At 41.0% G+C, this 27,414-nt stretch overlaps 1 protein-coding gene across 8 annotated transcripts in view; it reads right to left on the reverse strand.

The window, feature by feature from the left end:
* Nbea (neurobeachin) overlaps positions 1 to 27,414 on the reverse strand; it is a 576,469-nt gene that overhangs the window by 23,394 nt on the left and 525,661 nt on the right. For 5 of the 8 annotated variants that reach the window (NM_001427608.1, XM_087626792.1, XM_087626788.1 and 2 more), the window contains 2 exon segments: positions 394 to 483; positions 15,364 to 15,531. In NM_001427608.1, the coding sequence (NP_001414537.1) occupies positions 394 to 483; positions 15,364 to 15,531 (258 nt within the window). 8 annotated transcript variants of the gene reach the window in all.

Consider the following 27,414-nt stretch of genomic DNA (forward strand, 5'->3'; position numbering starts at 1 on the left):
AGCCACAAACTGCCTTTGGATCACTGTTTCTCTGAAAATGAACTACACTTCTGCTGGCTTGTGCTTATACTGTGTGCTTAATTTACAGATCTAATTTAATTGGGGCCACTGTGTGTGTGTGTGTGTGTGTGTGTGTGTGTGTGTGTGTGTGTGTGTGTGTGTGTGTGTACCCTAAAAGGCTTACAGAGAAGTAGATGCTGCTTTTGTAAGCCCAAGATTGGGCTCACTTAAGCAGGACTTAAGAGTAGAAATCACACTTCCTTCTAGCATGCCCTTGAGCTTATGAGTCAACAGATAAACTGGGAAGCCTTGGAAAATAGTACTGAAGTAGCATTTTATTTGCTTTCTACCTGGGTACAAAGGAAAGAAAGACCTCCATGGCTGCTGCCTTACCAGGTGCATGGCTGAGCTCCTAGGCGGATGTGGCTCGATGAGCAACTGAGATGGCGTCTGTCCAAAGTTCTGTATCTGTGCTTCCATGGCCTGTAGGGCAAGGAGGGTGACTGTCATAATCAATGTGTGTCAAAAGAGAGGTCAGCACACTTCTGACAATGCAAGTGAAGCTCAAGCTAGCCATAAAAAGACTCCAGAAAGTTCCAGGACTGTTCTTTTCTCCAATGTTAGTATTTTGTGGACAAGCTTCACATCTTCTAATCATGCTTCAGTTAAGCACAGCACTGCTGTCATCACTGAAGTTGGGGTTAAATGCAGAAACCATAGTCTGTGCATCCATGCATGCAGTTAAAGACCAAAAACACCATCAGCACTAAAGACAACACAGGTACCTTAATAGAGTCCTTTGTAAGGAGGAACGTATGGGGGTCTCTAATAAAATAAGCTTCTGGAATCTTCATGGGAAAGAGAATTATATCACTGATATAAAAGTGAAAATCATACATTTTAGTCAATACAGAGGGCAACCCGAGGCCTGAACACCAAGGCTTTGGTGTTGCAATAAAATAGAGCAACACTTTTGATTCAAAAACACAGTTCAGCTTGTTATGATGCTTTAAGAGGGATACAGGGATATTATTTATAAGATATGAATTAATTTCTCTTGGTTTCCACCATGTAAACTTTTGAGAATACTCACTAAAAATGGAAGAATTCTTTAAATATCCTGAGATATATACAGTATTTTATTAAAGCCTGTGTAGATATGAACACTAAAATGGTATGGCTCCCATTGAATAAAACTAATTTCCATCTCAAACTGCCTGGATTATACAATATAACACTGCATACATGTGCATATCTGTATACTTGTATTTGTGCATCTGTGTGTTTAGAGACCTAAGTATTTTTTCTCTTCATAAATTTTATAGGTAAAATATTTCAACATATTAAATTAGATTAATAAGATTTTTCCTGAGATATTGTAAATGTGTAATTTAAGTCAACAAGGAAAAGCACAATATTTACTACTATCATTACCCTATTTCCATGTTAGTTTTCCCCCTACAATCATGTGCAATTTGGTGCACATAAAAGTGAAATACGAAACCCACTACCGAGTGCTGGGAGGAGCGCAGGTAAGCTTGTAGATGGCTCCTGACACAGCACTGCTACTAATCGCGTCACCATCTACAACTCTCCACTTATAAAGTACTTAAATTAACCATCTGTCTCCTGTACTGCATTTCAAGAAAATGTTTAACAGTAAAAAATGGGAACTTTCAAATTTATTAGCAATATTAAACATGAATGGATCATTATCCGCCATATTTTAACAAGTACATAAAAGGGGCTTTGGTTCATTTATTTGCAGCAACAATAAGATGAATTATTAAATCTCTTTAAGTGCTGTCCAGTTTTAATGTAACATTTATTTTCATGATGTCCATTCAAATGCAAAGTGTGACTATTTAGCTAAATTGTATTCATGTAGGTACCATCACACTGTGTCTTCCCATGCAAGATTTACGGTTATAAAAGCGGAGAAGAGACCATTTCTAGTTGGCTTCACATTATTACAATAACTCTTGAGAATTATTTGTGGAGAAGAGCAGTAATTTTTCTATTAAGGCTGCCTTGGCCAGCAAATGCCCAGTATCAACTAAAGTCTTTCTAGCCATAGACATGGTTGCCTGCATTTCTACTTCTCCAGGAAAAAGGACCTCATGGGGGCGAGAGGCTGGGGCTAAATATCAAACACATCTGACCTTCAGTTACTATCCTGTACTTACAGAGCCCAACACTCACTGAACAAAGAGCCAGCAAGCATCTTCCATTTGCTCTAACCTTGTTTCTCAAAGAGAAATATTAAAATTATAGTAGAAAATGTTAGGATACTGGCACAATTTCCAGAAATTTCTTTGGTGATGACTTTGGACTGACACAGAGCATTCAAGCTCCACATTTGGGGGACTATGGTGTATTCTTTGTGAATTGTGTCAGATGGTTTTGTGCATCAAAGGATTCTGTGTTCTAGAATTTATCTACAACAGACCTGTGCCTTCCAAGTATTCCTTCCCTTCTGAATTAAAAGATTTCAACTCTTACTGATGTCAGAAAGGCAGGCTGACTCCTCTAGGTTCCAGCTCTGGTTGTTGCCAGACAATGGCCAGTGAGCCTGCTGCCCCTCTTTACTCCTCTGCCCCTCTTCCCAAGCCCTTTTAAGGGGGTCATTGCTGTCTCCTGGACTAGGAGAGCAGCCTGCTGTGATGGAGGGTTCATCACGCAGCTTAGGAATCTGTGATTGAGTTGCTGTCCTGAGAGATCCACTCCAGGAAGGGGGAAGTTCACTGGTGTCCTTGGGCTGGGAGTTGACACATCATCCCCAGCTTTCCCCATACTCTCAAAGTAGAGTTCCTCCCTCTGCAGGGAAGTGAATCCATGACTATGTGAGTGTTGCTCAGACTGACTCTCTCTGCAGGTCAGGACTGTGGCTCAGCCATTCCAACATTCACTGACTATAAAAGTGGAGCACTAGTGGGGGAATCTGGGCCAAGCTGAAAGTTGATCCAGAAAAGGTAAAGAATATGGACATGGGTAGAGAAAACACAAGAGCCCATTACTACAAGGGTTCAGTGCCACTGCAGCAATTAGGCTGACAAACATCTAAATGCTCAGTCAACAGTCACACTGCCCTCAGGTAGTCTGCAGCCCAGGAAGGAAATCAGAAATGCACATGAGTGCACACAGCAGGGAAGACTGTGGTGGAGACACGCCCAGACTGCACATTTCACTTGCTTTATCCCTGACTAGTTATTCTAGATTTGGGATTCGTGAATGCCTCCATTCTAGGCAGTCTGAACATTCAGGAGGATGAGTCGGGTAGATGGCATAACCGACCTTTGGAAACAAGCCTGTCAACCCTACATCCTTTACTAAGAAGCTATCCAGAATTAGAAGATGTTAGGAAAGGAGTCTGTCAACTCAGTTTCCTTCACTGAGAAGTTATTCATTATTAGAAGCTTGTACACCTCAGAGTCAAGGAAGCATCCCTGTGACAAGGATGGTCCATACAGGGAACAGGTGCAACACCTGATTCTTTAAAAAAAACAAAACAAACAAACAAACAAACAAACAAAAAAAAACCGAAGGTGCTTACCAAGCCTTTGTGTTCTACAAATTTCGAAGAACACAGGGTGTGAGCCTCTCCAGGTATCTGAGTGGGCCAGGCCCCAGGCCCTGCTAAGGACCTCCAACTGCTAGGCTCCACCCACAGAACACTCTAATAGTCTAAAAACCCAAACTCACCCTCTTCTCCAGATACAGGTGACCAAGCTCTGCCCTACACAGTAACAAACCCAAGCTCAGGACTTGAAAACCCAACCATCCCTGATCTTGAAATCACACCAATCCCTGGGCTCATCCCAAACTCAGGGTCTGTAATCCCACTAATCCCCACCCTAAAAATCTCCACCCTGGAGAACTCCACGTCTAAGAAATCCTACATAAACTCCCTCCCAGGTCTTTGCTGCTTCTTGACCAAGCAAAGGCAGCCACCACCCTCTGTGAAGTTTGCTGAGTTGTGACTGTGACGTTCCTTGGCTCCTGACTGCCAGGATTCATTCCTTTCCCCTCAGAGATGCAGCACTTGTACTGGGGAAACCTTTATTGTCAAAGCTATAACATTTACACAGGCTCCTTGGGGACAACGTTTTGGTTGGTAACATGAAAACATGGTTGGCTTGATCTTAGAAAGCAGCACTGCTTAATTAGGTTTGTGATCTCTAAATTGGAACCCTGGACTTTTAAATTATATTAGTTATTGTATATGTGCAGATAATACGAGTAGGCCACATTTGCAATGATGAACATGTTGAGATCAGAGGATGACTTAAGATAGTTCTCTCTTTCTATCATGTGGGACCTGGAGATTAAGCTCAGTTCATCGGGCTTTGTGGCTAGTTCCTATACCTGCTAAGCCATCTTGTGGGCCCAGAGCATGGAGATTTCAGCACAATTTTATTAAGGCTCAAGCAAGACAAAAACAGAGTAAACACAGTTTTTCCTCCTTATCAAGGCAGAAGACTTTGGGATGGAACTTGAAGTCTTCTTATCTTGATTTTGGTTGCAGTAGTGTGAGCATGTATATGACCAACTTCCTATCTCTCCTTAGCTAACTGTCCCAAGCCACACCTCATCCAGCAAGCTAACCACCATTTCCAGGCTTATCAGTACCAATGTCTTCTTCTCTGACATTTCTAGACACTGGATGATAAGGAGAACATGTTACTTGTATGTCCCATGTGGATCAACAGTGTCTGTGACATCCCTTCTTAGAGCATCACTATTTATTTTTATGCTGGGCAGTGTCCCATTAGCAGTTTAGCACAACTCAGACATTTCTGTTAGTAGTTTCAGGCTTTAGAACTAGGTACGACTGGATGAACAAGTTGATGTGGTGGTCATTGGATATGCACCCCTATATGATGGTAAGCAACTATACCAGTGGATGTGCACCCAGATAGGGGGCAGCTGCCATAAACAGAATGCCCACATGTGCTCCAGACTGTGGTGTTGACTTGTGTATTTATGTTTATGAACCTAGAATGTAATAGTCAGTGCTATAAATGAAGAAGCCATTTGGATTTCAGTGGTCTGTAAGGCATTCATGGACAGTAGCTACTACACGCTAGAGTTCATTCTCTCACCAGTGATTACAAGTAGGAAGACCACTTTGGTTTTCTACTTTGAACTTTTTAGATAGAAATACAAGTTCAAAATGGTTTCCAACAACCTACAATTTTTCTATAGTGATTCTGAACTATTTTTGTATCTTTACCCTGCAGAATATTCCCTGGTCATTCATTAAATGCTTAGCATCTGTCTCTCTCCTTGAGAGTCTGCCAGGAAGCAGGTGTGTTCAACACCTCAAGGAGATTTGAGTACTTAGGATTCTGCAGAGATAGGCAGGCAAGGACACAGAAATGGGCTGTGTGCTGTGCAAGGTTGAAGAAACAAGTAAGATGGCCACAGGTGACTTGAATTTCACACACAGATGAACACTGGTCTTTTCTGATTAGCTATAATATATAGAGAGGACAAAGAAGGGTCACTTTCTGTTGTCTTTTGTCTTGCTAGGCTCTTTTCTGTAAAACACTCTGGCACCTACCAATCAAATTACAGTTTGAAGTCTTCAATCTGGCCTCCTTTCTTCTTACTGGTTTCAAGGCTCTCTTTAAATGTGTCCTCTTTAGTCAAGGCTGTTGCCCACTTAGAGGCAAGTGAGAGAGAATCTGCCTCACTTCCCAAGAAGCAGCACATTTTAGAATTCATGAGTTAAGGAGATGTCCTGCACGCATGCGTAGAGGCCCTAGGTATGGCAGCCTCAGTGCAGCACTCTGTCCTCTCACAGCCTGTGGGTACCTCGCTTAACTGCTTTCTTTCTTCTCTCCTCCCCTCCCTCTAACAGAGTTTCCCCTCTGTGAACAACCTGGTAGTAACTCATCAGAAGAGGAGAGACACATATGTTGCATATGCTTGTGTGTTACCTGTGTGTGTTACACCTGTGTGTTATACCTGTGCTTGTCCAGAGGAAAGACTTCACAGACAAGATGAAAGTCCAGACTCAGGAGGCTTGTAGCAGACCCTTGCTAAGGTAAACTTTGTTCTACTCATAATACAGGTAAATTTAACATGGATATTCTTCCATAGCATCTTTAAAACTAGTCCTTCCTTCCTTCCTTCCTTCCTTCCTTCCTTCCTTCCTTCCTTCCTTCCTTCCTTCCTTCCTCCTTTTCCTAGCCCTCTGTTGTCCATCTGGTTCTCCCATCAAGCAAGCTGCTATCTTCATCAAATCAGCTGTTCCTGCTAGCAAGCATCCACCAGGATCTCTGACTATGAATAGTGACATTCTAGGAAGGAGAGGATTGGATCAACACCAGAGTAGCCAGCCACTCCCCTCTCCCAGCCATTTATATGTAATTCTACCCAACTGCATGTAGCCTGCTGGAGGTGTGTGTCATATTGGGGTACAAGAGTGTATAGTCCTAGAGGAGGTTAATCGAGAGAGGTCCCTTCTATGTGGCCCTGGGGATCTACCATCTATGTTGGACACAGACATTCCAATGTGACTGCTTTAGGGGCACCAACTCTGTTCAGTTTTCGAAAAGATTGTTTAAAAAGGGTAAATGTGGTTGTTGAGAACACAGAAAAAAAAAACTGACTATTTTACCTACTATTGTGCTAATGTCATTGTTATAGTGGTTTTAACACTTAAGAGCTGCTGTTGTTTCCATAACCATATATATATATATATATATATATATATATATATATATATATATATATATATGGCTATGTGTGTATATAATACTTGTACCATTTTTCCATTCTATCTGTAATTCTGCCTACATCACATAAAACATTAGAAAACAATGCAACTTTGAGGAGTGGTAAAAAGAAAGGTGACGTAATGGTGGAGTGCATTTTAAGTGATAGGTTTTGCTTTTGCTTCATCGTTGTGATAAAACAAGATCATATAAAGTATTATTTTTTAATGCTAGAAAACTAAGAACGAAGTAAATCACGAAAATAATATATGCACTCTACCATTTCTTGCTTTTAAACATTCCACCATATAAAAAATTAAAACAGTTTTATTGTCAACTGTTTGTATTCTTCAGAGAAACCACAAGCAGATATACAAACGCTTTTTATTACTGATCTAATAATCACCTACATTAAGACTAAAAAACTCTATTCTAGCAAAATTATTGAATATATAAAGAACCCATCTTCTAGCTCTATTTTAAAAAACAAACAACCATATTTCCATTGGCTTGGAAGGCCTGGTCATCCCAGGCTTGCGGGAGCAGCTCAGGCCTATGGTCACCTGTGTTTAGTTCAAGTGAGAGTGGGAGAGAACTCTAGAGCGCCACCTGCTCCTTGCAGTGGTCAATTGTAATGATGTTACATAAGCAACTTAGTAGCCGTCCATTCTGACAGAAAATCTTTCATCCAGAATATTTCCTTTTTTTATAATTAGTTCAGTTCTACTGCTGCAAATTCTCTCAGACTTTGTACTTGAAGTGTAAATGTTTGTGAGTCCCAGGAACAAAGCAAGGGTTTTAATGAAGTGGGCTAGTGGCTGACCTGCTGAGGATGTCTAAAATACATTTTAGACATTTTAGCTGGAAATAACATTTCAGTGGGGATGGTGCTGAATTAGACAACTTTCTTCTTTGGCTCTGATCCACGGACCTCCGCAGATCTCATCACTACAGTCCTTACTCTTGGCTTCTCCTCCCCCTTGGCTACAGTGGGGAGCCTAGCTTAGTTCAAGAGATAGGAGGCTGAGGTATTTCCTATGTACGTGTTGGTTTAGCAGTGGCTAGGCTAGGTGATTCTGTTTCAGAGCACAGCTCATGCTGGACAACACATCTCTTGCTATCTTTTCACTAACATTTCCTCCTCTTACCCTGGGCCTGTGTAGATAGCCTCCCTCTAATTGTTTTCCTTTCACTTCCTGATCTCTGTATTCTGCCTTATTTCTTAAGGCAATTTTAGATGCACATAAAACTTGGCTTATTATTTCAGCCATTTTACATGGAGTTGTGCAGTCTTCACTACTTAGAGTATATCACTGGACAACTAATGCCTACAGCTCCTTCGGTCTGTGTTCACTGACAAGAGCCCACCCCTCCCCTCTATTAATCCCCAGCAAGCATTGGTTTGCTTTCTCCTCTGTGACAGTGACTGCTCCAGACCTCTCTTCTAAGTAGAGTTTTTGTATGTGGGGTGAGGGAGGAGGTGGGGCATCTGTTGTTTTTTGTTTGCTCTATTTTGCTTTGCTTTGTGACCAAATTATTTTACTTAGCACAGTGTCCTCAAGGTTCACCCGTGTGGCTGAAGGTGACAGCAGTTTCTTTTGAAGGAGGTTTTCAGTGCCCCTTTGATGGGAGGTGCCTGAGACAGAGATGCAAGAGGGGTTAATGTGAAAGTGTAATGTGACAGCTGAGAGGATGCTGCCCACTGTTTGCTACATGCCGGGATGGAAAAGACTGGACTAAAGTATACTCAACCAAGATCCATTTTAATGAGGGTTGGAAAACCTTATCGGGGCAACAGAGGGTGGTTGTGGTGTGAGCTCTGGGAATGCAGGGTCTCTTGCAGCCTGTACCCACTGATCCCAGGAAGAGGTGATCTCTTAAGAAGGTGATCATGGTTGGGGCTCTCTGCTCACTTTAGTATTTATTTCTCAAAGAGGACCAAACCGACCAGGGCATAGCCTAGTGCAGCCAGGGCAAGATCCTGTCACACCTGCCCTGGCTGAACTGCTTTCTGTGAAATGCCTTCCAGGAGACAGGGGGAAGGTGAGAAAGAAGCAGTGAGAGGGGACAGTTATGTAGGTGGCAGTCTTGTAAATTAGAGTGTCTAACAATGGAAGAAAGATACTACAAAAAGGATAACAACATCCAGATTTGTCTTGGTGTGCAGAGTTGTGACATAAATTCACCAGGTTATGATGTCAATATTCCAAGGTGAAACATGTCTCTTTATCGACCTAAGTCAAGGACATATTCAAAACATCACAGCATTAATTCAACAGAATTTTTCATAAATGGAAAATAGTAATTTAGAAAGACTATTCTGAGACTTCAAACAACTTTAATTCTGGCCATTATCACTGTGTCTGAGGCTGTAAATGAGTCCTGAACATACAACCGAAACAACTGAATGAGCCCCATTCTCACAGAAGGAAGCAGATGACAGTGTAACACAACCAAGCTCTGTGCTGATGGGAGATGGGGAAGCAAGCACCTTCCAGACATTTCCTTGACAAACAGCAGGGTGTCATCTTCCCTGTTCCAAATGTGGATATTATGAAAGCATTTGCTGATCATTTCTGAAAATCATTAATTAGCATTTTCCAATAGCACAGAATGAAAGTAATACAAAAAAGAGGAAAGATAGATCTAACATCTGAGGCTTACTGACTGTACCACATGTTTTTGTGGGGGAAGATCAAGAAACGTAAGACTAGCTAAGCACACCGTAAAGATCCAACAAGAGAAACCCAAACTAAATGTTAGCTAAGCACAAGTCAGCATGTGCCATTAATTTCTTTAATTTCCACATTCAAAGTTTATTAATCAGATCTGCCATGTAAATCTCAGTGCTGTAGATATGGAACACAGGGTTTGGGGGACTCTGAAGGACACCTTATGTCTACTTGCACTTCACTAATCAGAATGCAGGCATGTTCCTTGTGTTTATTTGGACTCTGAACTTGTTAACTATTTCTTCACAGTAAGGAAATGTTAAGGTGGCTTAGGAGACGGTCACCGGCTAGTAAGCTGCCTGCTCATTTAGTACGACCATTTCCCTGAAAGGGAGCTTAGGTGAGCAACCCTCATCAGCCAGTATGAAGACAGTGAGGCATCATGGCTCTGTGAGCAATGCTATATTCTTCAGCCCACTGAGGTAGCTCGCTCGTGGATCACAAACAGGAGACTGAACCAACACTTACCCTAGAGAATCAAAGCAACATCCCGTGTTGATACCTCTGATTGTATCAAAGGAAGATATCAGGGTGAAGGGAGAAAAGGGCTGATAGGGGCACAGGCAGGTGAGCAGAGCAGTTAGGGCCATCCATGCTGCCACTGTCTTTCATTTATATCAGCAGGAAATGAAAACTAAGTTGATTTTTTTCCCTTATGAACTTTACAGGCTCATCTCTCTGGGAAAGTCAGCAGCAGCTGTTTTGGATACAGACACATCTGTCTTGCTGGTTCTTGACAGCCCTATCATGTTCGTGCTCTGTAGTAGCAAGGAACATTTCAGCAAGAAAATGAAGTGATACTGAAGTGATGTAGCCTACCTCCTGTGGGCATGCTCTCCCTCATAGCACACACAGAGAACAGCTCTGTTACCCGTGGCAGATCAAAGGAGAGATCAAAGCAGAGCTTGCCTAAGTCAAGACAGCTAGATGGAAAATGGCGAACTTTTGTGATTGCTGGTAAATATTAAAATGTACTGAATATTTTAAAATGCAGAATTGATGAGCATATCTGTAAATATATAAACACTGCATGGTCCATATGTTCTAGGTGTCAGAAACACAGCACTATCTCTCTTTGTCACAGGGTGATTGTTAAAGTCATTTTTCTTTTTGGTGAGGTTGGGCATAGGTATGATGAGAAGTGTTATGTCAGCTCAGAACTTAGCATTCTTCGTCATTTGTCTGGCATGAGTTTAGAGCTTCTGCTAGGAAGCACTGACTGAACTTCCTCTTGCTGCACAGGGGCAGCCTCCACACCAGTGCAGTACCAAGGCTAACTTACTTCTTGAAGTGTAATAGCAGTGAGCGCGCGGCCAGAGAGATGCTTGCCAGTTAAGAGCACTGGCTGCTCTAGCAGAGGACCTGGGTTTGTTTCCCAGCACCTACAGGGATGCTCACATCTGCCTATAACTTCAGTTTCAGGGGAATCTTATGCCCTCTGCTGGCCTCCATCAGCAGTGCAGACATGCAGTGCACTTATGGAGAATGCAGAAACATAAATTCAAATAGTATTTTAACAAAACTAAATTACTGACATTGAAGAAAAATATTAACTACAAATAATAGTTTAGGACAAATATTAACTTAGAACTAGGCATACAGTGTTATTCTTGATATTCCTAATATCCATAGGAAGGAAAACACAGTGGCTGCTGCTGAGATGGCTGTATGGGAATGGAATGTAGGTTTGAAACAGTGGAGGATCCAGAGCAGGAGGCCCAGATGTGACTATATAAAATGGTGGTATAGTGATAGCTACCCCACTATACTAGAAAAGCAGAACTTCTCAAGTAGCTTTAGCATATCTAATGTAGAACAAACCTTTTCCAACTTTATCTTTTGGGGCTGGTGAGATGGCTCAGCTGGTAAAGACATCTGCCTCTAAGCCTGATAATCTGATTCCAATCCTGAAACTCATATGGTAGAAGGAGAAAACTGACTACCAGAAGCTGTCCTCTGACCTCTGCAGCCATAGTGTGGTACTTATACGCACACACACACACACACACACACACACACACACACACACACACACACGCATACATATACACACACGCACACACACGCACACACACACACATGCACACACACACACGCACACACACATATACACATGCACACACACACGCACACACACGCACACACACATACATATACACACACACACGAGCACACACACATATACACAGGCACACACTAAACACTAAGATCTCCAAAAGGCTCCCAGCTGAGACTCTGCTGGGCTCCTATCACACTTGACGAGGAGGGAGGAAGAAAGTCACAGCACCCGGTGGCTTCTAACCTGAACTCTCTTCCTAGGCAGGTCACTTGGTAGATACAAATATGAGGAAAATGATCATTTTTTTTAATATGGAAAAAGGAGAAGAAAGCCTATTCATTGTCATGCTTCAAAACCACTACCCAAATAGTTGAGCCATCATGAGAAAGAGCCCAGACGATAATGATGTAAGACAAGACTTAACACAGTTTAAATAAATCTCTACTCTCCAGCAGACCTAGTGTTTACATATTAAGGAGCTTTGTACCAGAACTGCGCTGTCATGTTTCTGCCCAGAAGCTGTCAAGATAAAGTTTACTATCAATTACTGCTTTACAAGTATAAAATGAGTTAAGCTGTCATCATTTTCTCAGCCAGAGATCCTAAACTGTCAAAGAATGCCAATTTTTAATCTGACATAGAGAAGAAAATTATCTGTTATTCTGACCTCTAATTTCTTGACATTTTAATGCCATAATTGCTGTGGTTAGTGCTGGTTCATGACTTCACCTGTCAGGGAAGAATGAGTCAATAACCTTAAGCTATTCCACAAATTCTAGCACTAACTTCAAAGCTCAAAATTCTAGGCGGATCATAGAATTTTTAAACAAAGGGGACATGCTAGTCTTTTAAGGATGTGCTTAGCATTTTTTAATAAAATCATCTTAATCAGGCAAAATGGCATTATGAAACAACAAAACCTAGCTTTCCTATGGTTTTAGCTATTAATGGTCTTTACATTAAAAAATACCGAGATAATCATCATAAGTAAAATGAGGGAAGACATCATGAACAGGCCAATTTTCGAGCTTTTCTTCTTTTTCTTTTTTTATGTAGGAGTCTGTTCAGTCTTTCAGGCTGAGAGCAACTCTCTTCAGGGTTCCAAGAGGAATGCTTTGAAACCAGGTATTGTATCTCCCCAGGGGTTTTTCACGCTGACAATGTGCAGGGAAGGGTATGAACCTTAAACCATCAAACCTTAGTTGCACTATCTACAGAGCTCTGCCTTGTGACCATGGAGACTGCTTGCCCCTGTGTGGGGTAATGTGCTATTTCTTCCTTCCCAGAGCAACTGAAAGAGTGAGGTTCAGCACTCTGGCTGTCTTGAGCTAGCTTGTGGCTTTTAAGTGGTTTCTAGCCTTTGGAGAGCACTGCTCTTCAAAGGGCAAAAGACTTCGTGGGAATATGTTTTGTTCCAACTTATTCCCGGAGATTAACGGGAATGTATGAGAGGGAATGATGGTGAGGAATAGGAGAGAAAAATTAACTAATTTCCTAAAAAGCCTTCAATCTTAACTACACTAATGGTCTCTTGCTGCCCTCAGGAAGATGAAGTAGAGATCTTCAAAGCCAGTGCCAACAGCTCTGCTGACTGTGTCAGGGCCTGTGCTAGCTGGAGAGGGGTGCACTGCCAGAGTGTGCTCCTCACACTCTAAGAGGTGACAGGTCAAACACCTGAGCAAGAGCTGGGGGTGAGAAGATGCGTATCCTAGCTGGATTTTGAAGATGGCAGAACTTCAGCATCTGGTGTGTTTATTCTGGATGATATGCTCAAAGGAGCGGAGTCCTGAGCAAACACATCCCACCTAACACTAGACAGTATTCATCACTTGGGGTTATATAAAGATCCACAGTGCAACAGATTCTGTTCAGAACATCTACATAAGTGAGCATGAAGCTGGGTCCACTCCCATCCAGCAAATCAGTGAAAAGCCCACGCTCTGGGCTACAGTTGGTTCCTACACTGCAATGAGTAAAGCTTACAAAAAATGAATTGGTTTTGCCATTGTCCAGAATAATGGTGTGACAGTTAAGGATGCAGGACCATTAGTGAGGTTCAAATGCACACTCTAATCACAGAAGGAACATCTCAATTCTAATTCTGGTGTCTTTTCATCTGGCTCATTTGTCTCTTTTCTAACTCACATGTAAGTAAGAAAAATCTGCTATTTCCCTATCAATCTAAATGCTACCCTGTGGTTTTCCTCATATTCAATACACTCAAATTTGTATTCTGTCCAAAACAATCGGCCTGTAATTTCCCTTTTACATACAGAACTTTGTTGTAGAGGAAAAAAGCACAGCAAGACACCCAGGACCAAAGATGTCCATGAAATGTATGAATTAAGTCCAACTGGACTTGGAGTATAAGAATGAGCTATTCCACTTTTCCCTTTTATGATTATGAAAGTATTCACTGTGGCTGGGCAAGACAGTGAAAACCCTTGATTCCAGCATCAGGAGGAAGAGGCAGATGGATATCTATTAAGTTCCAGGCCAGAATGATCTACATAGAAAGTTCTGGGTTGTTCAGGATTACAAAGTGAGACTTTATCTCACAAAAAAATGTTGGTTGAAAAGGATGAATTTTATTATAAAAAATTTATAAGATGGGCCCGTGTTAAGCAAAGGGTATAAGAATTCTTATAGGTATAAGAATTTCCGGGGTTGGGGATTTAGCTCAGTGGTAGAGCACTTGCCTAGGAAGCACAAGGCCCTGGGTTCGGTCCCCAGCTCCGAAAAAAAAGAACCAAAAAAAAAAAAAAAGAATTTCCTCATACCAAATAATCTGATTAAAATTTATATATAACTGAGGGCACTAAATTAGGCAAGTGTAGTGATCTCTGGAGAGTATTTCTCACTTCACCAAATGATTTCATAATACCTGGGTTCTCCCCAGACCACTAGCCGCCTGTGTGCTCCCATTCCCTTGTGCATATGCTACTGTGCATCACTGCCTTTAACAGAATGTTGAGACATGTTCTCCAAGTGTTCTACCCTAAGCGAACAATGATCATCAATCATGTGCTTTCTCGTCCTTTCTTCTCTGCTTGGAGCCATGCAAACGGAGTCTTTATTTTATAGGACAGGTAAGAAATGGATAAAAGAGTTTTAAAGAGAGCTTCATTTCCTGAATCTGCTCATTTCCTACCTCTGAAATGAAAACTGAAAAAGTCTTCCAGTGCCTGGAGATGTAGCCATGATGTTTTGTTTTGCATACAGCAGATGGCAGATTGTGGGTAGGATGGAGGGCATAGATATAGTTTCCTTGGAGCAACACTTAACCTAGCAGCTGCTGCATTTATATCCTGTCTACCTAGCCAAAGTCATTGTATGCCCGGGAAGCTATTTAAATGCTATTTAAAATGACTTTTTCACTTAAAATACTTGTAATTCCCAACTGTTAGCTACAGACAGCTCAGGCCGAGAACACAGGGGAATTATGCACTATTACAGCATCCATTACATTGGTACATCTCTTTGAATGTTCCTTCTAGAAACTTGCAAAGCTGCTTTTGTTTTTAAAAACTTATGCTTCTGATTATTTTAGTGAATTCCTCATAGTTAAATATTCGCCTAAGCCTCACCCATTAACAACATGTAATGCATTTTAATGAAGAGCTGAAGTAAAATTACAGTTCTGTATTAAAATGTCTGTATTTCAAACAAATCTTAACATATTGGTCTCATTGTTTGCTTTTGATATATCTCCATTTTTTATATTTGTCAAAACATGAAATCTATGTGTAGTAAAGGGTCAGGCTGAAGGAGACTTACACAGAAAAAGATGGGGAGTCAGATGTGTGTTTGAGAGATGCTAGGCACTCTGGGAGCAGTTCAGGACACCTACCTCCCGGAGCACAGGATCTGAGATGCTGTCCAGGTTCACAGAGCCTTCGTAGGTCAAGTAGTGGAAAACATTGAGAGCACGAACTGCCTCTGGCCCTCGCTGTTTGTAGCCAAATATAAGGTCAATCCATTGATGAAGTTGGCAAGAAACAAATTCACTCTCCAGGGCCTGAAATGAATGAAGGGATAATAAGACTACACATTTAGCAAGGTTCCAAATTATTTTCTCACCTTGAAACATTCAGTATAAATGAAGACATTATACCTTTATATTGTATTTGATTTTATGTCTAAGATCTTCAATTCCCAGAAGTGACAAAAGACTACCTTTAGTAAGACACTGGGCTAAATAAAAGACTCCTCACAAAAATGCTCATATTAAATACATTTCTTACAAAAGACACACACATGCTCACAAGAAAAATAACTTGCAACTACTGTTTTAATTAATACTATTTTATGATAATTTCATTTCTAATTGTTAAACATTAGTTTAAAATTTTATAGGAAACTTTGATATGGGTTTGTCTTCCTGAATGAAGTCCTCCAGCTTGCTTCTAAGATGACTAGGAAGAAATGCCTTCTTCATGCCCGGAATCAGCTCCGCCAATAAAGACTTTGGGAAGTAATGGGGAAATGAGGAGATTTGTTCTTCAGTGGTATATGGTGGGGAAGTAAATCTAAGGGTCAAAGAGGCTTCTGTGGAGAGTTGGGGCAGATGAAGGCTTTGTATTTAGTTCACTGAGATATACTGAGTTTGGAAATGGGCAAGTTGGGCAAATGTGTGAGTGACTTTCCTAAACCAGCTATGTAATGTTTTTATTTGTGAGTTAGAACAACATGATGTTTTTTACAAGAGAAAGAAGGAGGAGGAGAAGAAAGTGGCATTGGCGTTGGAGGAGGAGGAGGAAGAGAAGGAGGATCATCCAGGAGAAGCTTTCTGGAGACACCCAGACAGATGGGCTGGAGTTCACTTCATCCTTGGATGAAACCATGGTGTGCACTATCCTGCTTGGGAGTAACCTATTCACACCCTTCACTTCTGATAGAGTCAAAGCAGGCAGGATGCCAACTATATACAAAGAAGGTTCTAGACCCAGCTTCAGGAATTCTCTGTGTACAGCTGTATGTCATAAACCACAGCTGTCAGTTAATGTGTGAACCTGCTCACAACCTGATCTGGTTGCTTATCCCAGTAACTGAGGTGTTAACCCATTTTGGAATTCTTCAATTAACAAACAATAACTTTCAAAGGAATCCTCTTAAAACTGTACTCTCAGCACTGCCTGCCTTCCCAATGTTCTCACACTTAATACTTCATCTCTTGCTATTGGTTTCCTGATTCGGGCCTTTACTTTTTTTTCTTTTTTCTTTTTCCTTTTTGTAGTATGCCATTTATAACAATTACTCTGTCTCATCCAGAAACACAAATACTAAGGTTCTGTGAAAACACAGCATTTACTTACTAAGATGAAACAGAAATTTTATGCTCCATTTTACTGATATTAAAATTACTATTCAAACCAGAATATGAGAAATGAGACAACAAGTAAAATGATTGGTTAAATCTTTGCAGGTTTTATTTGTTATTGTTTGTGTGGTTTAGTAAATTTTAAAAGTCATCTAATTGTTAGTTCGTGATCATTTCAATACTAGTCCAATGGATGGAAGGATAAAAGAGTTGACCATTTTGCAGGGAGACTATTGAGTGGCCACATTCCAATCTCCCTCCAGGAATTGAAAATAGCTGTGGAAATCTTTTTTTAACCATGTGAAATAAATCTTAGCAATGTCACTGAAAGATTTACAAATTTACTATTATTCTGCTAGTATAAAGTTATTATTGAATAATATGGCTAATGCAATCACAGGGGACAGAGAATGATGGTTTTCCAGGACTTTGAGTTTAAAGTGTATTTATTCATCTCTGTACACTTCTTTCACCACATGCAACAACTGTGAAACAGTTGATGTTCCTTCTGTTCTGATGAAGCTGTCTAGGAACTCATTTTGTCCCTTGTATGATTGTAAGATCTGATTTGGCAGCCTATGCTCCTCCTCACACTGCACAGGCATCCTCTGGGGCATGGGCATCCCCTGGTGTAGAGGCATCCTCTGGGACATGAACATCCCTTGGGGCACAGGCTGTGCACATTTCCCCCATGGCTCTTGGATGTTCGTTACATTTCCTCTGGAGTAGTATTTATGCCTCACCGCACACTGATGTTGTCTGTTTCCTTCTCCTAAATTACTGCCTGCTGTTCTTCAGAATGTCTGTCCTGTCCCAGTTCTTGCTGTTGTGCCTCTATATGCCCCTGCCATAGTTACTTGAGTTACCGGGGTTATTCTGGCTACTAAGACAGATACAAAATGATAAGTAGTTGTTTTAGTTTGTTGTTCTCTGATTACTAACAAATTAGATATTTTAAAGACATGTTTATTTGTCTTTTGGGTTCCCAAAATTTCCTCTGCTTACTTTATTTTTGAATTCTACATATGTGTTTCTCTGTCCTTATGTTTGTGCAAGTGCCCTCTGATGCCAGAAGACCATATCTCACTTCCTGGAACTGGAATTAAAACTGGTTGTGTGCAGCCTCATATGGATGCTGCAAACTGAATCTGGGTTCCCAACTGCTCTTAGCACCTTTGCCATCTCCCCAGCTCCTGCTCACTTTTGCATGGCAGTTTCTGTCTTTATGTTGCTGATTAGCAGACTTTGACAATTTCAGAAGTGATTCCTTGCTGGTTTAATCCCTGCAGATACATCCTCTTACAGATGCTGTCTGTTAGGTGTGTCTGCATCCATTTTACATTTTGAGACCACCAACTCATTTAGCAGTGCCTGGGGGGAGGAGTTCTGGCTTTAGAGGTAGCTTTCATTATCTCTGCCAATCAGCCTCTTATGATGGCTGACTCCTCACATATAAGGTTTTAGTTTATCTAGAGTCTACTTTCCTTCACAGTAGACTAGAATCCACTCTTATTTTATGTAGCAATTAGTGGTCCTTTCTTCTGAAATGTGTTTTGTGAGTTTTGTGTGCAAATACGTATTTGTGTTGATATTCAGACCTCTGTTATCATTTAATATGATCTTCTATCTAGAAAAAGATCAGCCCTGTCCATCTGTCCTTCCTTTGTTTCCTTCCCATCCCTCCCATTCTTCTCTCTCCTCTCTTTTTTCCCAACAAAATATTTTTATTAATTATTTGGGGATTTCATATAACACACATAGATCACACTCCTTTCCTGTTCCTCCCAAGTCTACCCTCTCACCCTTGTGCCCTCCACCACTCCCAAAATATATACCAAGTACAATTTGCATTGCCCCTGTACTCACTGGAGCATGGTCAAATTCCCAGTGGCCATCCCTCTAAAGATAACTGAGTCTTTCTCTACCCATACCCCTCCTGACAGAAGCCATTAACTGTGAAGAGCTACATTTCAGCATCTTTGTCACATTTTTAAAGGGCTCTCTGCAATGGCTTCCTGTCTGGACTGTTTATTGGTGATGTGTATGTGTGTGGGGGATAAGTGTTGTCACAGAAGCTTTAAATGTCTCTCATTCTCTGTTATGAGCCTGCAGTCATTTATACTACTGCAAAAGATAAATCCTTGCCCATTCCTTGCATGGATCATAATTTTCCACATAGTTTCTGGCAGCAGCACAGATCACAAACATCTACAAGGTTTCTAAAACCACCTTGTCTTTAGTTCTGTGTCTGTCTGCTACTCATGCACCACTCCACTCTGCCATCATTCCCATCTCTTTATCACACATACAATTTTTGAAGTGGTATTGCAAACATGCTTTAAGTTTTTTAAAGCTATTTAGGTCTTACATGCAAATATTTATTACAATGACACATTTATATGGTCCAAGGTTGCTGAAGCCCAATAAATACTGGACTATCTCTGAGACTCATCTTATTATCCTATTGTTATCCTATTGCTGGCCAGAGTCTGGAGGCAGGATCTGATTTATCTCCAGGCTGCTACACACACCTCTGCTCTTGGTCCTGCCCCTTCCTTTCCTTTATGTATGTATGTCTGTCTAGCCAGCTATGTGTGTGTACCCAGAAATTTACATAGCTATCCTTGTTTATATTAAATTGTAAACACTAACATTAGTTTCATCCATTGACATTTCCAAGACACCTCATCTATACAAATCAGTTCCTATGACTTATGTTAAGAGATAAAAATTAAAATTTTCTCCATAAGAACTGTTTTTGGTGTTCTGGTCAAGTTTTATTTATTTATTTTGGTGTCTTTACGAGATCTGCACAAATTCAGATCAAAATCCCATTACTGGGAAGGGAAGTGAGCACAAAGTCCCAACCCTAACCAAGAAGTTATCAGCAATTGATGCCTACAGGAGAGGGGAAATAAGTTTCACTAATGGAATGACACTGGATATTACCAACCATCCTCCAGGGTAGGCACCCTTAAAAAGGAGTAGCTGGGGCCAATATAACAGATTCCATGTTTTGTGTGTGTTTTGTTTTGTTTTGTCCTTTTGGATTTTGTTTGTTTTGATTTAGAGAGAGAGAGAGAGCGAGAGTGAGAGCGAGAGTGAGAGCGAGAGCGCGCGCGCGCGCGCGAGAGAGAGAGAGAGAGAGAGAGGCATACATATGTATACATCTTTCGCCTCCCATGCTAATTTGCTTACGATTTTTGCACTGTAGATATTTATGAAATTGGTACTTGTTCTTTTCTTTTTTAAATTCCTCCCTTAATTACTGTTGGCACCCTAATCCTGTTATCCTCCTAAAATGGCTTTCCGTGGTTTCTAGGACACCTTGCATAAGAACTGAGTTCATTGTTTCTTGAAAATTTGGTAGAATTCAGCTAAAATTAGAGGCCTTGGATTTTTCTGAGGATGCAGAGAAATTTCATTAAATTTCTATAAGGCTTCTAGGTATCCATTTATGCATTTTAATATCTTGCTTGTTATTAACCATTTCTTCTCAGCTCTAAACCTTATTATTAGATCATGATTTTCATGATAATATTTAATTAAACTAAAAATCTTTGTGGTATCTGTTGTTATTTGCTCCATTCTAGTCTACACAACAGAGAGGCAACATGGTGAATCGGGTGACAGTGGCAATTAAGTGTTCCAGATAACTCTGCCTTTTCCTTCATAAAATTAAAATTAAATGAGGTATGTGTGGAGAGAACAAAACCCTATTATAATTTGCCTTGCTTATCACTATGAAAGAAGAAAAAATCCCAAGTTTACAACACTTTAATGCTAAATCTAGTTCAAAGTCAAATGCATATGTAGGAACTGAATATTAGCTATAACCATACCAAGAGCAGAGGTCCTTACTGCAGGGCTGCTCACTGCACAAATGGTATTTACCCTGCTACTGAACACATGGCTGTGCTTATTTGGTTTTCTTGGAGCTGTGTTTGTATGCAGAGGCCCACTCTGCACTTTGAAATAAGATCTTAGTACAGTGCTTACACTGGAAAATATGAAAAAATACTCGATTACTAAGCTATTAGTGTTATAATGGCCCTAATAGCTTCTTGAACATCTCCTTCACATCTCCAGGCAGAGGCAATTGCTTTATGCCTAGATAACCCAATTTCTAATCCATAACTCTACCCTGGGGATGTGGGAGGAAGGAAGTGAAGAGAGATATGAAGTAGAATGGTATCTTTCAGATGGATTGCACCCACCTATATCTCATCCCATCTTTGCCCATGGGTATTAGATGGGAGAGAATTCTTTCACTAATGCACTTGGGATAAAGCCTCTCTGAAATTCATGAGAAAGAAACAAAGGAAACTGAAATGTGCTGTGAGAATTCTTTTATATACGGGAATGCAAGTTCTATCTCTTTTATACTAAATAAAAATACTTCTATCCTTCTATGGTATTTATGATCTCCCTTCAGTAATAAACACTCTTGAATAATGATGTGTATATTCAAACACAATTCGAAAAGCACTTGAGTTTTTGTAAATGTCTAGGTTAGCTCTTCACTCCCATGACTGCATTAAAATTTTAGTCATTGAAACTTTAATTACTCAATTAATGTTTTAAATAAACATAATTATATGTGGCCAGGCTACATAGCTCAGGACAGCTTTGAACTTGCCATGTGTCCCAGTCTAGACTTGAACTCACAGTGACCTGAGTGTTGGGATTATATACCTAGCTCAATAAAGCTGTTTTACATGACTGTGGTGGAGGATGTGTGTTAAATTTTTCTATTACTTGATTGATGGCTAGATGTACCATGACCAAGATGATATCCTGCTCTTCAAATGGCCTACTGCAATCCTCTTAGCCTCTTTCTTTAACCCAGTGCATGGTAGCCTGTCATAGAGCAGATTTCTGAAGTCAGCATGCCCTGTGCCTTCTTTTACAACTGACACCATTAGCTCCTCCTTGCATAACTTAGCACAGCCCTGCATACACTAGGCTTTCAAAAACTCTATCCCATCTTTGCTTCTGGAGCTTTTCATGGTTTTCAGATATAGATCAATATTCTTAGTGATAAAGCTTGGGTATGACACCCACCCCCTGCCCACCATGGTGTTTCTGAGTTGAAGCCATCCTTCATCTAGAGTTAATTCTCTCACTGGTCTTTCTTCTTGAGTCAAGGGGTGTGCATGCTCTTTACAAATGCCGTCTTGTCATCAAGTAGTGGCTGTAGCACACACAGTTCCTTTAATCAATTTACATTCATATTGAAAAGTGCAATTCAAAATTAACAGCTGGCACTTCATTGTTTCACAAGTATAATGCATATCCTCAGTTAGAGAGTATGCCTTGAGACAGACAGTGCTCTAGACTCTATGAACAGGGCGACACAAAAGGCAAAAACCTGATTTCCCAAGCAAAAGAACAGGTGAGTACAGTCTGATTTCTCTCCTGCCCTAAATGACTGCCCACCTACCACACCAAACATTGTCCTTGGAGGGTTGATGGATAAGAGGCTTTCTATGTTCTGAACAGACCCGAGCCTATTGGGATAAGCATGCTGACTTTAGCCTGTCCTGCAGTCTAGACTCTCTGCCCCCATGCCATGGTAATAACAAGCACTAACCACACCCCGCCCCATTTTAGCTGAACAAACTGAAATATTGTCTCTGATATGTGTAAGCAACTTAGTCTGAACTTGTACCTTCTTCTGCAGATTGAAGAAACTGAGGGAAAATACCACTCGTAGAAGTCACAGAGGTCACATTAGGGTGAAGCATCAGACCACAGAGAACAGATAAACAACTTCTCAATACCTTCACTCTCCCTTCCATGTCCTAGCACCTCTAGAAATGCTTCCTGATAGGTTACAGGCTCTACTCTGGTAGCCCTAGCATACTTAGTGCAGACGTTGGACACGGTTTAAAATGTAAAGTCACGCCACTCTTTGCTCAGTCCACTGGTCAGTGCTTATGGAGCCCACAAGCCCAGTGTGATAAGTTCTCTTGCTGCTCAGTTCTCCTTTGCTATACACTACTGTTCACTGTTCACTGTCCCACCTCTGCCCACCGGCCTCCTCGCCAAGCATGACTGGCACTGTGCTTTGTCCAGATGTTCCTCTCCTACTTTTCTTTAACTCAGAACTGGCCATCTCACACCAAGCTAATCCTCCCTCCTCCCTCCATGAGGAAGTTGGTCTGTCTTAATTGAAAGGAAGCTAAGTAAGGGCAGATATTCTTGCCTAGTAAGCAATGTCCTACAAATTAGAAGAACTGTCTGGAGTACTCACTAGCTATTTATTAAGTGAAGTGGACAACACCAATGTTCTTTTATTAACACAGTGTTGCTTCACATGTTGGTAAAATTATTTGAAATTTAAGCTACAACCTACTATGAGAGACCTTTTCTTCAAAATATGAAAAATTTGCAACAGACATGAAACAATATGAGAAAAAGCATAGGGCCTCTGAGCCCCTTGCCTGGCTGGATATATGTGACCTGTGGTCTGCATTTGGCCCAACAGCACTAGGAATCAGCAGGACTGAGGGCTGGGTGAGACTGTCACTCCCATCCATGAAAGGCCTTTTAGAACAACAAATTATAAATGGGTAGGTTATGATTGATGATGCCAGCATTAGGGTAATACTATCAGAAAGACTTTCTACGTCTGTCCTTTGTCAAGAGGTCAGATCCTAACCATGTAAGAACCAAACACAAGGCTTTATCAATGCTTTATGAGGAAGTTGGTTGAGATTATCTTATGCTGTATGTAGATAAATTAAGCCAGTGCTTGCTTACTATGCAAACAAAGAATTTAGAATTTACTGAGATGTCTACAAAAAGTGATGACATTATATTCCAGGTTTTTCTCCAATGAGACCAAATTTCAAATTCTACAAGTCATCAGTGAGAGATTTTTGTCACTGTTTCTTGATCACTGTGTCATAGCATATGAGCAGCTGTATGTGCCAGTGCCCACAACACCAGTGACATCACTTAAGTGCAGTAGTAGATTAGGAGCGCATCAGGACAGGCCAAAGCGTGGGGGCAGGGGCGACTGTGACTGAAGAGCACAATGATTGTATGGACTATATGAGCTTGTGTAATCACCACAGACAAATGATATCCACATGCTGGGGTGAAGCCCACATTTAATAACCTTGAATTTTGTTATGACAACTTAAAAGAAGGAGGAGGAGGGAATGTTCATGGATATAGACTCCTAATCCACAGAGAGAGGAGGGACTTTTACAAACACAGTGAATGCCATTTCTCTGAGCTATATGCCATTCTCATTTTCTCACTTTGTACATGAGGCTTATTAAAAAGAACTCATGTGAATAACTGGAGATAATCCCAGTGTGCATTATAAAGAGAGCAGAGAGCTTGTGCGCGCGCGCGCGCACGCGCACACACACACACACACACACACACACAGAGACATACACACACTGATACACCTATCCAGAGGAACTAAAGCCTTCAGAAACTACCCAATAAGTACACAGAAAATTTAACAGAACACTGAATGAATCGTAGTTGTCATCATAGAATTTAGAGAAGATGTAAATTCTTCCATATCTCACTGTATAGGTTCTTTATATTATAGAAACATATACCAAATAAATGTACCTAACTTAGAGCCATGTAGCAAGTTAGTGATATTCAGTGCTAACTCTTTCTTTGCCAGGTTTCTACAGATGAGCATGACCACACTGTATCAGCAGATGGATCACCTGGCCAGAGCAGAGAATCTGTGCTGTGCAGGGAGGCTGCAGGACGGAGAAACACAGGGGAGTGACCCTGAGAGTGGCAACTGTGGGTGGAGCCACACTGGGTGACATATCCCTTCACATCTTTGCTTCTTAGGAATTCCCAGTGCAGCGCAACCACAGAAGCAATACTGGCTGCCTCAGACACGCCACAGACTCATCACCCAGGTGATGCACAAGAGAGCTCTTTCTTTAAACCTCCCAAAGTTGCTTCAAGGAAGACCAGAGGGGGAGACTTCTGATGCTATCCACTTCTGATGCTGGATCTTTATGCAAACCATCTATTTATCCTGGCATGGCTTCTGAGCAGCACACAGCAGAGACTGGGGCAATAGAAGGTCTCCAAATATCCAACATATAGCAAAAGATTAGTTTAAAGTCTTCCTAGACGAGTTAGTAAGATGACAGGAATTGGGTTAGAATTGAGAAGGAAACCTAGGTAGGAATGTCTCAGATGGTGAAGTGTCTGCTTGAGTTAGATCCTTAGGACCCCAAATGAAAACGGCCACTGCCACAGTTGGGTGGTTCAGCAGACACAAATAGTTGCAGATTCAAAGGGCACAGGGCTTATGTCACTGACCTGGGTGAGATGAGCATGAGTGGACACATTATTCTAATTTGGGTTGGTTCTTATCAATAAACCTCATGACTTTTAAGTGTGGGAGGTTTAAAGACTATTCTCAGGGGGAGGGAGGGAAAGAATCTAAGTGGCAATACATCTTAGAAAAGTAACCATTACAATCTCTCAAGTAATCCCATTTACAGGAAACCTAGAAATGTCCCAGTGTGGCAAATTCACTGGGTGGATGCATTGCCACCTAACACACTAAATGACTCACTGCGTATTTTTCTATAGATTCAATTAAGAGTCTATCATCTTGTTTGATTAGTTTCTACAAATTGTGATTACCTGGTGGTTTCTTGCCCAGATAATTATTAGTTTTTACTAGGCCCCAAATCCTTAGGCAGGATATTGCTTGCCTTGGGAATTCATCTTCAAAAGCAGGCCCTTCTTTCTATTCATTAGGCATCTTTGAAATAAGACTACTAATTTGGGGAGCATATAAACTACTCAAATGAAGAATAGCCAAGGTTATATCTATAATGTCACTACTCACCTTTAAAATATATATAAAAATGCTTTAGCATCTAATAAACATACAAAGAGATATTCAATGCCATTATAATATTGGAGAACTATTAGTTAAAATTATAAAAATATCTTACTTAATGTCCAGTAAAATGACTGTAAAATGCTGGCGAGGATGTGGAGAAAGAGGGACACTCCTCCATTGTTGGTGGGATTGCAGACTGGTACAACCATTCAGGAAATCAGTCTGGAGGTTCCTCAGAAAATTGGACATTGAACTAACTACCTGAGGACCCAGCTATAACTCTCTTGGGCATATACCCAAAAGATGCCCCAACATATAAAAAAGACACGTGCTCCACTATGTTCATAGCAGCCTTATTTATAATAGCCAGAAGCTGGAAAGAACCCAGATGCCCTTCAACAGAGGAATGGATACAAAAAATGTGGTATATCTATACAATGGAATATTACTCAGCTATCAAAAACAATGACTTTATGAAATTCATAGGCAAATGGATGGAACTGGAAAATATCATCCTGAGTGAGGTAACCCAATCACAGAAAAACACACATGGTATGCACTCATTGATAAGTGGCTATTAGTCCAAATGCTTGAATTGCCCTAGATGCACAGAACACATGAAACTCAAGAGGGATGACCAAAATGCGAATGCTTCACTCCTTCTTTAAAAGGGGAACATGAATACCCTTGGCAGGGAATAGGGAGGCAAAGTTTAGAACAGAGGCTGAAGGAATACCCATTCAGAGCCTGCCCCACATGTGGCCCATACTTATACTGCCACCCAATTAGATAAGATGGATGAAGCAAAGAAGTGCAGGCTGACAGGAACTGGATGTAGATCTCTCCTGAGAGACACAGCCAGCATACAGCAAATACATAGGCGAATGCCAGCAGCAAACCACTGAACTGAGAATAGGACCCCCGTTGAAGGAATCAGAGAAAGGACTGGAAGAGCTTGAAGGGGCTCGAGACCCCATATGGACAACAATGCCAAGCAACCAGAGCTTCCAGGGACTAAGCCACTACCCAAAGACTATACATGGACTGACCCTGGACTCTGACCTCATAGGTAGCAGTGAATATCCTAGTAAGAGCACCAGTGGAAGGGGAAGCCCTTGGTCCTGCCAAGATTGAACCCCCAGTGAACGTGATTGTTGGGGGGAGGGCGGTAATGGGGGGAGGATGGGGAGGGGAATACCAATAGAGAAGGGGAGGGGAGGGGTTAGGGGGATGTTGGCCGGGAAACCGGGAAAGGGAATAACAATTGAAATGTAAATAAGAAATACTCAAGTTAATAAAGATAAAAAAAGACAGAAAAAATTAAAAAAACCAAAAAAACAAAACAACAACAACAACAAAAAAACCCTAAAAAACAACAACAACAAAAAAGACAAAAAAACAAACAAACAAAAAAAACCAGGAGGTCATGTGTGGGTGAAGGCACAAGGGACAAGAGCTGCAGCACTCTATGAGTGGGGACAGAAGATGACATAGTCACTATGGAAGACATTTCAGTAGTTTGCTAAAATGTTAAGTAGAATTTACTCTGTGTGCAAGCCCATTCCGAGGTATCTACTGTAAAGAAATAAAAGCCTGTCATCTACTGGAAACTTGTATGATAGAAAAAAGATATTATGTCAATGTCCATAGCAGCCTTACAAATACAGTCAAGACCTGGACACAACTCCAATGTTCACTGATTGCTGCATGAACTAATAATATTGACT

The sequence above is a fragment of the Rattus norvegicus genome, chromosome 2 (genome assembly GCF_021556685.1).
Source record: "Rattus norvegicus strain SHRSP/BbbUtx chromosome 2, alternate assembly SHRSP_T2T, whole genome shotgun sequence".
Taxonomy (NCBI): domain Eukaryota; kingdom Metazoa; phylum Chordata; class Mammalia; order Rodentia; family Muridae; genus Rattus; species Rattus norvegicus.